Genomic DNA, 14,684 nt, shown 5'->3' with positions numbered 1-14,684 from the left:
TCGCCATCCATCCCGGCTGGGCGCTGGGGGGCACGGGGGCAAACCGGGAGCCTCGCGGGGTGGTGTGTGCCGCTGCCAGGACATCCTCCACCCGACGCCTCACTGGGCCGGGGTCTGGGGAGCGATTCCCAGCTTTTTGCCAAAGAACGGTGCCAGCGAGAGCGGCGGTGTGCCGGGGCTGCCGCCCCGCCGCGGGACAGCCCGGACGGGCGCTGCCGTCATCGGCACAGCGAGCTGCCGGGGGGCTGCCGGCGAGAGGGTTTTACCCTTGAGCACTTGTTTTGCTTTTGTTCTCTGGAGCAAGACACCTTCTTTTCCCACAAACAAAGCCATAAATTGTTGTGCAAGCAGGTTTCAAGGGGAAGAAAAAGCGGAGCTGGGATGACAGTTGCGTGAGGAGGTGAATTACTTGAAATATGGCTGAAAACTTCCACGCCATAAATATATTTCTGATCACAGCTAATAAATCATCGTAATTATTCTATAAATAAGGGAAAAGCTGCCTGTATGGTACCTGACTTTTTTCTACAGGCCTCTGGAGCAAATTTGTTAGCACCTCAAAATAAACTATTTGGTCCAGATAGTTTGTTTGTACTCTCCAGGCTGAATTGTCTTCTCATTCATTTTTCATCGCCTTTGGTTTGGTCGTTGGGAATCTTTTTGTGCTTTTTTCCCTCTCTGGCTCTGACAAAGAGATACCGCGGGGGGAAGCGTGTTTAAAAACCAACCAGAAAGCGCTCGCTTTTCTTCTGTGCCATGAGGGGTCTTGACGGCAGCGATCAAAGTTTCCTTCCACATCCCCCCCAGGCTGGCTAACGTCCGCGTTTGCCTCTCGGCTGGGGAAGGGATAAGCTGGAGAAGGGAACGTGCTGGATCATGCTTATCCTGAGCATCCCAGCCCGCCTGCACCCAAACCAGAGACCTGCCTGTCTGCTTCTCCCTTTGTGGTGACAAAGACCACAAGATCTAAGCCACAAACACAGAAGGGATGAAGCATAAAGGGTAGTTCTGCTTTCGTCCTGGCAGCTGCGGGAAACCGTGTCAGGCTGCTGGGTAAGAGGGGACTTGGCTCTTGCAGAGGTTTTCCCTCGACGTGTAAATGATGGATTTCATGACCATTTTGCCTCTGTCTCTTCTCTGCAGCCAGTTGCTCTTTCTGCTGCCAGAGGCCTCTCCAGGCAGTGCCAAGCGCCCCGTGATGCTGATGCCAACCAAGGAGCAAGTGGGTCCTGAGCCACGTGTCAAACACGCAGAAAACCACGGCAGGAATGAGGTTTCCATTCCCCGTTTGTGTTACTGGTGGAGGCTGGAGCTGCCGGGAGCCGCGGCAGGCGCACCCGTGCCACGCCGTGATGGAGAGCAGCGGGGGAGCATCACTGCCTCAGATGTCAAATCCTATTTATTTCATTTTGGGTTTCTTCGGTGGGAAAATTATCAATCAACTCCACTTACATTTAAAGTGGCTGTTGCAGGGAAAGCTTGTACACACGCAGAAACTCATTCCTGTAGCCCCCCCGGCTGCAGGGAAGGAGCCGCAGGGTTTATGAGTTTAATTTGAGGATGGGAGTCCCGCAGCCTCACGTCACCCGGCACCTGCTCGCGAACCAGTTTCTGCGAGAGGGTTTTCGAAGCGCTGAAGGCAGTGTCGCTCTGCGATGAGACAAACCATCCAGCATCAGGTTTTATCCCGGGCGGGGGTAAAGGATGCCGACTGCCCTTGCAGCCGGGGGCTGAGCCTGTCCCCTGCAGCTACGCCGCATTCGGGCCGGCCTCCAGCCCAGAGCGCTCCGTGCTAAGGAGGCCTCTCTTTAATGGTTTTTCCACAGGGCTATAAACTCGCAACACACCATTTTTTTGCCTTTTATAGATCAGCATTACTAATTTATTGGCAGTTTACTATTTGGAAATGTTCTCATATAAATTAATGGGAAGGTAATATTAAACCTCAGTCCCTGGGGGAGAAGAAAGCCAAACAAAACCCACACTCCCTGTGCTCAAGGAAAAGCAGCCCGTTAAATCATCCCCTTTGCTCCGCAGATGCCGTGGCTCCGAGGGCAGAAGCAGCGTGGAGGAGCCCCGGAGCTCGTGCTCTGGCTCCACTGGGGCTTCCCGTGGACCCCGATCTCCCTTCGGCGCACCCCGGCGGTGCTTTCTGTGGTGCTTTTCAGGCGTGCAGACGTCTCAAGACACTTCACCGAGCCTTTAATTACCTGCCAGAGGAAGGAGCGCCCTGCTCAGACAGCTCCAGTCTCCGCTGTGAACCCGCAGCGTCCTGCAGGCCACGGCGTGCCGCACAAATACGGGTGTTTGTGGCAATTAAATGGCCTAACAGGTCTGCGCGTCCCTTCGCTAAGCACGGACAAATCCGTACTGAGAAGAGGGGATGAGGAGCCCTTACGTGCGTCTGAAGGAGGAGGAGTGGCTTTTGCAGAGGCACACGCTGTTGTTAGAGACTGCTCCTTCACCTCACGCGCTTCAGGAGCAAGAATGGATGTTCTCTGCCCCAAAAGGAGCGCTCCCAGCATCGCCCGCTCGGCCAGAGGTTTCCCAGCGCCGGGGACGCAGCCCCACACGCTACTCCGGGGGGTCCCCCCGTGTCCCCCACAGCTGGGGCAGGGCTTGGGGCGGCGGAGCTGAGGGGGAACATTGTGTTAATTTACAGGGACCTCCTTTCATTTTATAAAACTATTGCCATTGATGAGAAAAGCTTATTGAGTTAAATCACTTCTCCCGCAGTAATATAAAAATGCTGCGGCTCAGGAATACTGACATGCATGAGAGTCGGGCTCACTTTTCTTGCTGAGCAGATGAGGAACAGGAATGATTATTTTGTGTCACTTTACAAAAGAGACCTTACTGTAATATACCTGCTGTGCATTGATAAATAGCACCGGCAGATAATAAGGGCCTTAGGCAAGGAGCAAGGAAGAAAAAAGGCTTTCCAGCATGTGAACACAAATGCTTTAAATGTGAACTAAATTGGCCTGATCATTCCTCAGATTTGCAAAATTAAACTGTGCCCAATTGTCAACATCACTGAGATTTATGAGACAAATAGAGCCAAAGCAAAGGGAATCTATAACAGCCCTGCTAGAGATGCTTGTAGGGTTTAAGCAGCACATACTATTTATGAAACCAAGTGCCATAAGTTCATTATCCTCCGTACCCTCCCAGCAATGGAGAGCCAGAAAAGTTCATCAGCCAGGGATGTGCGAGAGATGAGTCCACCGGCACCAGAGCTGGAAATAAGGCAGGCTCAGCACCAGGCCTCCACTCTTAAGAAAACCTCTTTACACAAGGAACTGTAGGGCTGGACCTAAGCGTGCTATGTACCACCACCAAGGTGAAAAATCTGGAATTCAGTGTGAATAAGTGTCCTGGGAAGCAGCCTGCTGCAGACAGGCTTGAGAGCGAGGGAAGAACCTGCACGGGGACATCACAGCCGGGAGCCCACTCGTTCAAGCTCTGCCAAGCGCTGGGTTTGCTAACGCCGTCCCCCCCTGCTAAGGGCCGTGGTTTTAAATCAGCAGCTGCTCCGTGCGATGTCGTCGGGAACTGCGAGTCAGTGGAATCAAAACCATCTTTGCTATTGCCCTGACTACACCTCCTTTACCCGGAGCCCTCAGACTGCTGCCGTAGCTCGAGCCCCCACCCCTGCAGTGGTTTGGAAGCAATACCTGTCCTGCAGCAGTTCCCTTCCCACAGTTGTTTTCTTTACCCTCTTTAGCAACCCAGGACAAAGCTTTCCTTCCCCGGTGCGGAACAGCGAAGCACCGCACCCCGTAACGGCACCGCTCCTCTGCCAGGCAGAGACCTCGGCTTCAGTCTCGCGTCGCCGGGTTGTTAATGTCTCCCAGCCGACAGCCACCGCGCGAAGGAGCCACCTTGCTTCACCTTGCAGCAGCTCGACGGGAAACCTGGGGAAAGCATGGCGATGCTGAAGCCAGGGTCACCTTCCCGAGGATGCCAAGGCTTCCTCATCAGAGGGGACAGAGGCAGGTCACCATGACAGCTCTTAGAGCAGTTTCCAGTCTCCGGCAAATGGTCTTAGGTGTTTGCTTTTGCCCCCAGCTGGTGCCCCCGGCCTCCGCAGCCCCTGCCTGACCCCCCCCAGGCTCTGTAGCCCCTGCCTGTCCCGCCAGCTCTGCACCAGAGGTGCTGGCAGCCGTGTGGCAGAGGGGGCGAGGGCTCGGCATGCCGGAGATGAAGCCAGCCAAGAGCTGAGTGTGTCTCCATCAAAACAAAAGGCACCTGAGCACGAAGCGTGGGGTGAGCAGGTGGATTCTTGATGCCTGTGCTGAAGGCAATTAAGCTGCTCACATCCTCGTTTGTCCTCAGGGTCCTGCTGCCCGGCCAGGAGGCTGCAAGCTGGGAGGCCAGTGTGGGAGAGATTGATCTGAGCTCCCTCCTACCAGCCCTGCTGGAACAGGGGCAGAGCCAGAGGAGCTCCAGCTACACCGTGCTGCTGCTCCTCCAGGATACTTGTGCCCGGAGGGACCTCGCACGGGGAGCTTGTCCCCCTCCTGTCCCATCCAGAGGGACACTGAGAATCGTGACATCCCACCCTACTCTATGCTCAACCAGGGGCCCATAAATTTCTTAAGCAAGCACTTGAAATAAGAATTGTAAGAGCACCTCGGGGCTGTTGCTGCATATCAAGAAGAAGAGAAAGCACCGAGCTTCCTGCTTAGCTCCATGAATGAAGTGCTCTGTCCCCTGGCCAGTCCTCAGCCACACAGGGGCCAGTGGCCCTTGGGGTGCCTTCTGAGGGCCCTGCAGGCAATGACGACGAGCACCTGAGCCCGGGGAAACTGTATCTGTCGGGCTCTGGGCTGCATTAAGGGTATGGAGAAGGTAGGCATTTTCTCCTTTTTTCATTAATCTCTGAGGCTCTAACTTAGTTACGCTACTGGGCTGCTAAGTCAGGGCTTCATGCTTTCTAATTTTTTCTTTTGTCTTGCATACACATATGAGACAGATTTTGCTGCCACAAGGGATATTTATAGGACATATGTTGGAGCTTGAAGAAGCTGATTAGAAATGTTTAGATTAAAAAAAAAAAAAAAAGAAGAAACTGCATGAGAGCAGCCTAGCCAGACAAATACAAGATGTTAGCTTCTGGGCGGCGACTCCGCTGCCTCCTTCACTGCTTCTCAGTACCAGAGAAATACAGCTGGGGGGGGCACGGAGCCGGCTCTGCGCAGGGCCGGTGTTACTCAGCAGAGGGAGGGTGCTCTGCCTCCTCGCCCTGGGGAGGGCTTTGGGGACAGAAGTGACTCAGTAGCATCCTTCCCTGGAACAGGGACCTGCGGCCGGGAAGCTGGGTAACGTCCCCCGGGCAGGCAGCCCACGTTGCAGGGGGGCTCCGTGAGGCTGTGGGGGCTTGCGGTGGCTCTTCCAGGCTTGGAGAACGGGCGGGAGGCAGATCTGCCCCGTGAAAATACTTCCCAGGTTTTTCACATCTTCTCAGCCCTCCCCTCCAGCTCCCCTGCCTGGTGACTCTTCCCTTCCAGGGGTCTGGCGTGCCAGAGCCGGGCTGTGCCTTGCTGTACGGTCCCATCAAGACCATTAGAGGAGTTTGAGACCTCGGGGGATGCTTTCTTAAGTGAATACAAGTCTCAGAGTCCCCGAAGAGCTGCTCGGAGTATAAAATCTGCTAGGCGCTTTCCAGAATCCTATTCCCTGTCAGCACTGGTCTGAAAAACCAAAGTACGATGTTACAAGGAGGTAGAAATTGCATTATACTCTTTTCTTCTTCACAAGCTCTAAGTAACACTTCTGCTTTTTCCATATGAAAGGAAAATGGGTAATGACAACCTATTTCTATTGCAGAGACAATTTTCACTCCTCCTTGGCAAGTGTAGCCAGGGTAGCGTCTTTCTTTCTACTCAGAGGCAAATTAACAGATTTTGCCTCAAGAACATGATGGGTGAAGTGCAGTGCAGCTGGCGACGGTCGCCCGCCACCGTTAGCAGCACCCTCGGGGTGCCCACACCTATTAAAGCTCACGGTGGGTGGGTGGTAACGCAGGTGCTGTTACGGGAAACCTGGGAAGCACAGTTCGGATCGCAGGGAAAACCCCTTTTTTCTTCCAGAATATGGGTCTGTGTGAGCGTCTGTAACCCGCAGCGCGGCAGCCGGTTCCAGGCAGCGCTTACAGCTTTGCACCAGCGTCAGGAACTTTACTCTCTTGGAGAGATGACTCTGAGAAGAACAAGTTAGACAAATGAATTCGCTAATGACTTCCTTCCCTCCTACTTAAATGGTGGGATAATTCACAGTTCCTGCTCCCGCAGCGGGCTGCTCCATCGCCTGCCACCCGCTCCGTGCTCGGCAGCCCCGGCAGCGCTGCTGAGTAAATGAGCCAGACAAAGGGGGCCAAGATTGCCGATTGGCATCAATCTGCCTTTTAAAGCGCCACTAAAAATGGTGTGCTGGCTATTTTAAGAAGGTGCGGAAGCGAGTGCCTCACGTGCCGCCTGGCCCAGCGGCGGGCAGGCAGCAGGCAGGCAGCAGGCAGGGCTCTCTGGAGGGCAGCGAGGACGCGGCTCGGACACCCAAGCTCTGGCCAGGTATCTCCCTCCCCGCGAGCTTTACGCCTCAAACCGGCCATGAACCCAAATAACGGCCTGTATGGGAAAGCTTTGTGTACACGCTGGCTTTGGTGCTGTTGAAAGCCTCAACTCTCCTTTGATATCTCTCTTTTTCTGGTTCAAAAATACTCTGGGAGCTTCTGGCTGGTGACATTTCAATGCAGGGCAGAAGCTCTGGAAGAGGCTCGGGGCCAGAGGAAAGCTGATGGCAAGGGCACAGGGCCCTTCAGTACCAGGGTTCACTTGCCCTACTAACGTACATAGAGGTACAACAGATGTTTATAGACAAATAAATACAAACAAAGCTTCCTGGTGGCTTCCAGCCCCTTCCTCAAGCTTGGCCTGTGCTGCCAGGCCCAGAGCTCCCTGGACACGGTCCTGCCCCCCCCAGACGGGTCCCCCAGTGCACAATCCCCGCGGCGGCTCCGTGCGTTTGGCACAAACGGGGAAATAATACTTTTTTAAGTGGGGATGAGTTAAGAGGATTTGTTTCAGATACAAGATAGCTCTCATTAATGTTTGCTCGTTTGGGTTTATTTAAGCCTTAATTGATTGTCTTCTACTTAACTGCGTTCCAGTATCTCCTGGGCTCCAGAACAGACTCTTACGAGACTGACAATTGGATGCTCTTCCCTTCTTCTCTCTAAAGATCTTTCATGTTAGTTAGCCGGGTTTAATGGGTGATAAAGTCACTGGACTTGCAATAAAGCCGAGCTTTCCCTTTCAAGTGATTACACATACAGCCTCCAGAAAGACTGCGTCCAGGTGAGCGTTGTGCTTTGATGCTGGTTTTGCTGAAGCTGTTGTAATTTGCAGCTACGAACACCACGTGTAAAATCACGGTTTTGCATGTAACGAGCGTCCCCCGGTCTCGTGGCCCCCTCCCTCCAGGCTGCAGAGGGACGACAGCTCCAGCTGGGCAGAGCCATGGTCCAGTTTGTAACTGGCCACATTACAGGGAGATGGAGCAGGGACTGTTGTGACCCCGCAGCGTCACGGAACACGCTCTGCCTGGCCTGCGAGCCGGGGCTCAGCGGTGGCTCCCAGGGAACTGAGCCCAGGCTGCCCCGGCAGGTCGGAAGCACGCTTAGGAAAAAAATAAACATCAGCCTGGCCATTGTTTAGGGCACTTTTGCAGCCCTGGTTCTGCTTGGGCTCGGATAGGAGAGGCCTGTCTCCCCGGCAGCGGAAATCTCCCAGGATAAGCTGTTCTTCAGGCCGGCCCCCGCCGTTTCATCCTTCCCCAGACAGGTTCCCCCGAGCAGGAATCCCACTCGGAACAAGGCGGGGATGGGGATGCTGAGCTGCAGCGCTTCCAGCGGCAGCCGGAGCGGATCCAGCGGGAGCTCCAGAGGGAGCAGGGGCTGGCGAGGCGTCGCAGGGACAAGGCTGACCTGCCATCGGGCTGCCTGGCTCAGAGGGGCTCCTGAGTCCGGACTAAGTTTGTATGGAGGCGGGGAAGAAACCCGGAGACTCAGAAAGGCAGCGGGGAGAGACGCGTTTGTAGCGCAGCCGCGCTCCCCGGTGTGATGGTTGGGGCGGCAGCGAGCCGGGGCGGCTGGGGTGCCCCTGCCCGGCCCGGAGCTGAGGCCCACCCGAGGTTTGTTCCTGCGAGGGGCCCCCCCGGGTGGCCCTGACCCTGCACAAAGGCAGCCCCCATCCTCCGCGTAGCCGGGAGCTGCGTCAAAGAATCTGTCCCCAGATTCATACAAAAACTTCTTTTATTGCAGCAATTGAGCAGAAACCATCCAAAGGAGCTCGGCTTTTCAGGAGAGATGCTTTTCTTTCCCCACACTATAGGAACAACGTGGCTTCTGCCAGGCAGCACCCCTGGAAAGAGAGAGAACGTACCGGGCTCCGATGAAACACCTCTTAAAATAACCACAGCCCTTCCCCACGCGTTCACTCGCCCTCTCTGTGCTCTATTGTCTTTAACCGAGCGCAGAGCAAAAAAGCCACGAACTTTTCAGCTGAAGGAAATTCGGTGGCGGCGGCGGCGGCTGCTGCAAACCTCTGATCGGGGAGGCTGAGGCTGAGGAGGAGGAGGAGGAGGAGGAGGAGGAGGAGGCGGCGGCTGTTCGGGAGAAGCCGCTCGCCAGCGGGAGATTAGCGCGCTCACTTGCTCGACATTTTTCCTGCAGAACAGATGTGCGGGATCAGGAGTGGAAACTCTTTATTTTATTTTATTTTTTGGTGGGGAGCGGGGTGCCAGCGGGCGCCGCTCTCCCGCCTCGCACGGCCTCCAAAACCCGGATTAAAAAGGCAACAGCCCCTTCCCCGGGGCTCCTTAAACCGCCTCCAGCGCGGGGCCGGAGGCACCGGCTGCTCGGGGAGGGCGGGGATCAGCGCAGTGGCACCCCGCTCCCGAACCGCCGAGCCGCTAAACCCGCGCTTAACGGAGCAGGCACCCCCAGTTCCGAACCGCCAAGCCGCTAAACCCGCGCTTAACGGGGCTGGCACCCCCATCCCGAACCGCCGAGCCGCTAAACCCGCGCCTAAAGGGGCAGGCACCCCCTGTTCCGAACCGCTGAATCGTTAAACCCGCGCCTAAGGGGGCAGGCACCCCCCTTTCCGAACCGCCGAGCCGCTAAACCCGCGCCTAAAGGGGCAGGCTCGGTTCGGGGCGCAGGAAGCGGCTCGTCCGCCCCGGGAGCCGCCGGGGAAGGGGCGACCCGGGGCGCTTGGGGCGAGTTGGCGGCGGTTTTTTGGGGGGAGAAGGGCCATTTCCCGCGGGTCTCTCCCCCGCGGGGCTGCGCCGGCGGGACCCTGCGCTCCTCCTCCGCGGAGGCGACGGGGGGGGTCCAGCCCCGCCGGTCGCTCCGGCTCCGGCGGCGGGTCCGCCCCCACCGCGGCCGCGGAGCGAAGGGGCCGCGCTCCGCCCCCGCCTCCTCCCCGCGTAACTTCCCCGAGCCGCGGCCCCCCCCCGCCCCCGCCCCGCGGGTGCGCGCACAGACGCGGGCGCGCCGAGCCCAGCCGAGCCGAGCCGAGCCCAGCCGCACCGCGCACCGCAGGGGCCCCCGCCGCGCATGGGGCGCGCAGCCTCCGCGGGCGCGCAGCTGCCCCGCTGGCGCTGAGGGGCCAGGGCAGGCGGAGCGGCCCCCCCGCCCCCCCTCCCCGGGCATGCCCGCCCCGCCGGCCGCCGCCTGCCCCGGCGCGGAGCGCTTCCGCGGGCGCGGGGCGGTGCGCCCGGATGGAGAGCTGAGGCGGTGAGCCCCGCCGGGCCGGGAGACGTGACGATGTGGATGCGACGGCTCCCGGGAAGCAGGTAGGGCTGGGGGGCGCGGTGGCTCCGCGGAACCCCGCGGAACCCCGCGGAACCCCGCGGAGCGAGCGCCGGCTGCGCTTCTCGCCTCCGCCCGCCCGGCAGCGCTCGGGGAGCGGCTGGTGGAGTTGAAGGATGAACTTGGTGGAGCGGGGTGCGGGGGGTGCGGGCTGGGGCGGCGCAGCCCGGGGAGGCGCGGCCGGTCCCTGCTCCCGGCGCGGTGTGTGTGTCCCCCCCCCGCCTCGTCCGGGACCCCCCCCGTTCCCCCCCCCCCAGCCCCGTCTCCGCGCGGCGCGGGGAGATCCGCGCTCCGCGTCCCTTTGCCGGCTGCTCCCCGCACGCTGCCGGGAAGGGCCCCCCCACCCCTTTCGCCACCCCGGGGGAAGGGGCCGGAGATACTGGGGGGGGGGGAATGTGGGGATGTGTTTGGGAGATTAATCGAGAATTGCAAAGCAGAGGAGACGGAGGCAAAGTGTTATGTAACCCATTTTCATTACCGCTGCGAAGTCATCTGAGCCGAAATCTTGTTATTTCCATGGTGTTGGGAGAACCCTGAAGCCTCAGCAGCACCCGCTTCGCCCTACCTCGAGCTGGGCTGGCTGGGATGCGGGTAGAGCCGCGGCGTGTTGAGCGAGGAAAGCTGTGCTGCTGTGAGATTCAGGGCCCGTCCCACTCCCCCAGCCCCCCAACCTCATTTTGTACGTCAAAAGTCCTGGTTTGGAGCCGGCGAGTGGTTCGCGTGGGGCTGGGGTCAAACCCTGCTCCCCGCCGAGCGGGAGGGCGGTTCGGGCGCGTCGTCGTGGACTCTGAGGGTCCCGAGGCGCGGGGACACGAGGCCAGCTCGCACCGGGCCCTGCGGTCACTCCCCGGGGAGCGGGACGTGGCCCCCGCCCGGCTGCGGGGTGAGCGATGGCTGCGGCCCTACCCCCGCGCAGCGTCTCGGGGAGCCCGCGCCGCTCCCCGCGTCCCTGCGCTCCGGCAGAACATGGCTGCTGCTCTGGGGAGGCGGGCAGGGCCCCCCGAACACCACGGGCGGGACGCGGGGGAGGCGAGAGGCCTTTGTCCGTCACCCTGTGCGGTCGCTGGCGGCTTTGTCCCCCTGCCCCAGCGCTGGATGGAGTCCCGGGGGGGTGACACTTGACCTGAGGTTTTGTCTGCGCCGAGGAGCTGGGGGAGGCCCTTGGCTTTTGTTTTACACCCGCGTGTGCTGTGCAGCCTGTTCCAGAGGCACGTGGCCAGTGAGCTCCCGATGGCCCCCGGCCTCGTCCCCGGCCCCCGGCCGACGCGCCCGGATGGCCCAGGCACGCCAGCACCTTCACGCTGCCGCCAGGGATGTCCGTCCGTCCGTCTGCCGAGGATGCTGCGTGGCGGGAAGGACGGAGTCTGCGGTGATGTAGTGACCTTAGGAATTACTCCTGGGGAAAGCATCCGAGCTGGTTTTCGGGGTGCCCGGCGTTCGGGTGTCTGCTGTGGCAGATGGAGAGCCCGGTGGAGCTGGAGGGCTGTTTCCCGAGGCTGGAGCCAGCAGAAGACTGTAATCTTGGAAACAGAGGACGCCCTCTGCTTTTTTATTTTTGTGGAGAGTTTAGCAGTGAAAACAGGAGCCTTCCGGTCGCTTCTCCCCTCGATTCGCCTTGCGAATGTCTTTGCTGTCTGTGCTGGGTCCTCCGCGCCAGGCTGTCCTCTGTACCACCTCATCAGCTTCCAGTCCCTCCGTGTTTTATTTTTAATAAGAGATAACTTTACTGCTAACCTTGCCTGCTGCTCTTGCTTCTCTCTAACTCTAATTGCTTCTGGCTTTATTTCTGACATTTCCCAAGTCATTTCCCCTCATTTTCTTGAAGACTGCTAGAAAAATAGCTCCAAGAGAAGCAGTAGACCTTTCCAGCGCCCGTTTCACCCCGCGCGGTCTCTGCCTGGAGCTGCCGCCTGCCGCGGGGGGACGGTGCCTTATTGCTCCTTTCAACTTGGATTTCCTTTGGCCCCGGGGCCGCGGCGGGTGCGTGGCCTTGCGGGCCACTCCGGCTCCTAAGCCGAGGAGGGCGAGACCTGCAAACCCGCGTCGCTCAGGATTACGCTGCCCTGGCTTGTGTGGAGGGAGCTTGCGGCTGCCCCGGTTCCGAGGGCCCGGGGATGCTCCGGACGCGCTCGGCCCTGGGCGGCGCGGTGGGCGCGGGCGCTGCAGGGCGAAGGGGCTGTTTCTTTCTGTTACTGGGGGGGGACAGCAGCTGCTCCGGCGCCTCCCGAACGGGCACCGACATACGTGTGTGTGCAAACGCCTGCGTCAGTGCCTGCGCCTGCCTGGGAGGGCACGGCAGCTTTCTGCAGCGTGCCGCCTGCCTGCCTCCTAGCTCTGGCTGGGGACTTCCCTTCCGTAGCTACAAATACAATATTTTAAACAATATGCCACGATTTTTACAGCGTTTAGCTCCGGAGTGATTTGCAGTATGAGTAAAAACACTGTTTGCGATTTCTTCCCGATTGTATAAAACAACTCATTAAAAGCATACATCCCTGCGCACTGGCACCGAGGAAACTTTATGGGCCTTGTAGTTACTGCCAAAGCAAACATTTTCCATGAATTTCACTCGTCAGGTTCACGCTGTCAAATGTAGATTCAGCTGCTCGTCAAAGATGCAAGCCTTGCAGTCTGGAAAGTAATGAGAGCAGTAAGCAGTGGGAGTTAATGGCCTCCACTGAGGAGTCCTTACTCATCCCGCATCCACGCAGGGGCTGAGCTGGCTGCTCCCGGGTGAATTGATTGCCACAGAAATTCATCTAGTGTCACCGGCTATGATACTTAACAGCCACAATAATGCTTGAATAAACTGCACTTTTATGCAGCGGTTCGTACCTCCTAACTGGCAGCAATTTCACAGATGAGGCAAAGGGAGCGGCGCTGGTCTTTAGCAGCCTCTTCCCCCGAGCACGAATAATTGTTGTAATAACACCGGAGCCATCGCTGCCGCGTTGCCTTTGTGGCGTCTCCGGTGGGGGGACGGACAGATGGACGGACGGGAGCTGCTGCGGCGGTGGAGCGGCCACTGGCCCTGGTCGCCTTGGGGCTGCCCCACGTCACCCGCCATCTGCCTGCCTGCGGCACGTGGGACGTGCGAGCGGCCAGCCCGGCCTCGGAGCTGGGGTCTGCGGGAAATAAGGACTTGCTGATTTTCCTCCAGAGCCCAGCCTGTGAAGGGGAACACGGTGAGGTGGAGGCCGGCTCTCCAGCTGGCCCCATAACCTTGTTCCTACCTTTCCTCACCCAAATCTGCTCCGCCAGGTCTCCCCACACGGCTTATTTACATTTGCATCTATCCGGGGCGGCGGTGAGCGCGGCGAGCGGCTCTGCACAACAGCTCTGTAGGGTGTGAATAATCCATATGACTTCCGACAGGTCTGAGGTTCATTATGGAAATGTATGCGTGCTTAAGCCTTTAAATATAGCTAATAGGAGAAGGACTGGGAGGAAAGATTACGGGAATCAATATGCTGAGCCGGAGGAGCGGGAGCTGCTCCGCTCCGGGTTGTGGTACCTGTTATTCTCGTCGAGGGCTGATGATGCTGAAGTGGGTTACAGCAGTTCAGGCCCAACGGGGTTCAGGTTTGAGACCAGAACTTGTGTAGTGGGATAACTCCTGGAAGCCAAGCGTGTTGGGTGGGATCAGCGGGGAGGATGGAGCGGCCTCGTCGGTGCTTTTGCCCCCTCGTTTAAAACAAAGGCTTTTTCCCTCCTTCCCTCCCATGCTGGACGGCACCGCGGGGAGGGGGTTCCTCAGTCAAGCCCAGTGACCCAGCGGCCACCGCAGGTTTTCTGGGGGTTGCTCCCGAAGCTGCCGCTTGGGTCTTTCTTCACCTTGGGTACATGGTTTTCATCAGAGTGAATTTTTTCATTGGAATAATGTAAAACTCTGGACCTGAACTGCCTCCTTAAAAATGGAATTCAAATTGATGTGAATATTTCTTGTGGCTCTTCTAACCGGGACCTGCACCTACAGACTTTGATAGCTTACATAATTTCCTGTGATGGAGATGTACTTCATCTAATTTCACTTTGAAATGCATTGATTAGATCAGAACTGCTGGGAGATTTAAACTGAGCCTCTGTGGCCTCAACTTAACTGTGGGAGGTTTACTTGCCTTCATCCTTCAACATTAATTTGGTTTTATGAGGATTCCTCATGAAATGAGGTTTTGTCTGCCACTGAATTGCTGCCGCTTTCCGGGTTTATCAATCCCTTTCTCCGGCCGCGGCGGCTCTGCGAGGAGCAGCAGTGCTCGAGGCGGTGTTGGATGCCGTTGGCTGCGGGACGCGGCGGGGACCGAGGGGTGTTTCTGGGGAGGTTTTGTGTCTCTCGGGTGTTTCTTGTGCGGGTGGGCCGAGGCGGAGGCGGAGCGCCCGCGCGATGCTGCGGGGTGGCTCAGGGTTGGGGCTGCTGGGTGCGATGCTCGGGGAGCACGATGGAGACCGACAGCGGTAACCCCAAGTGCAGGAGGATGTGTCCTCTTGTCAGTGCCGAGTGATTCAGCCTTTCTGGTACCAAGCAACAGCGATAAAAGGAGAGAAATCTGGCTTGGCTGGAGACAGATAAGCAGTTGCATGGAAATAAGCAGAGATGGGGGCAGCGAGCGCCGAGGGCGCAGGAGGCCGAAGCAACTGCCGGGGACTCGCCCGAGGTCCTCCCCAACAGCGCAGCGGGTCGTACATCCCCGGCGAGGCCTCTGAGCCTGGCTCTGGTTTTCTGTCTGAGACCACTGGCCACCTTTGGGCCAGCGCCCCACCAGAATTCAGCGGCAGAGGCTTCCCCAGCCCTCCACCTTTGCTGGCTGTC

The 14,684-nt window shown here is 58.3% G+C and overlaps 1 protein-coding gene across 2 annotated transcripts in view; it reads left to right on the top strand.

Annotated features, from left to right (window-relative positions):
- Nucleotides 1-9,712: 9,712 nt before the first annotated feature.
- Nucleotides 9,713-14,684, top strand: part of AJAP1 (adherens junctions associated protein 1) — a 44,376-nt gene continuing 39,404 nt past the window's right edge. For both annotated transcript variants that reach the window (XM_074848234.1, XM_074848236.1), the window contains exon 1: nucleotides 9,713-9,858. In XM_074848234.1, coding sequence (XP_074704335.1) covers nucleotides 9,830-9,858 — 29 coding nt within the window. In that variant the 5' untranslated portion in view covers nucleotides 9,713-9,829. The remainder of the gene's footprint in view (nucleotides 9,859-14,684) is intronic.

The sequence above is a fragment of the Strix aluco genome, chromosome 22 (assembly GCF_031877795.1).
Source record: "Strix aluco isolate bStrAlu1 chromosome 22, bStrAlu1.hap1, whole genome shotgun sequence".
Taxonomy (NCBI): domain Eukaryota; kingdom Metazoa; phylum Chordata; class Aves; order Strigiformes; family Strigidae; genus Strix; species Strix aluco.
This window is presented reverse-complemented; position numbering and strand designations above follow the sequence as displayed.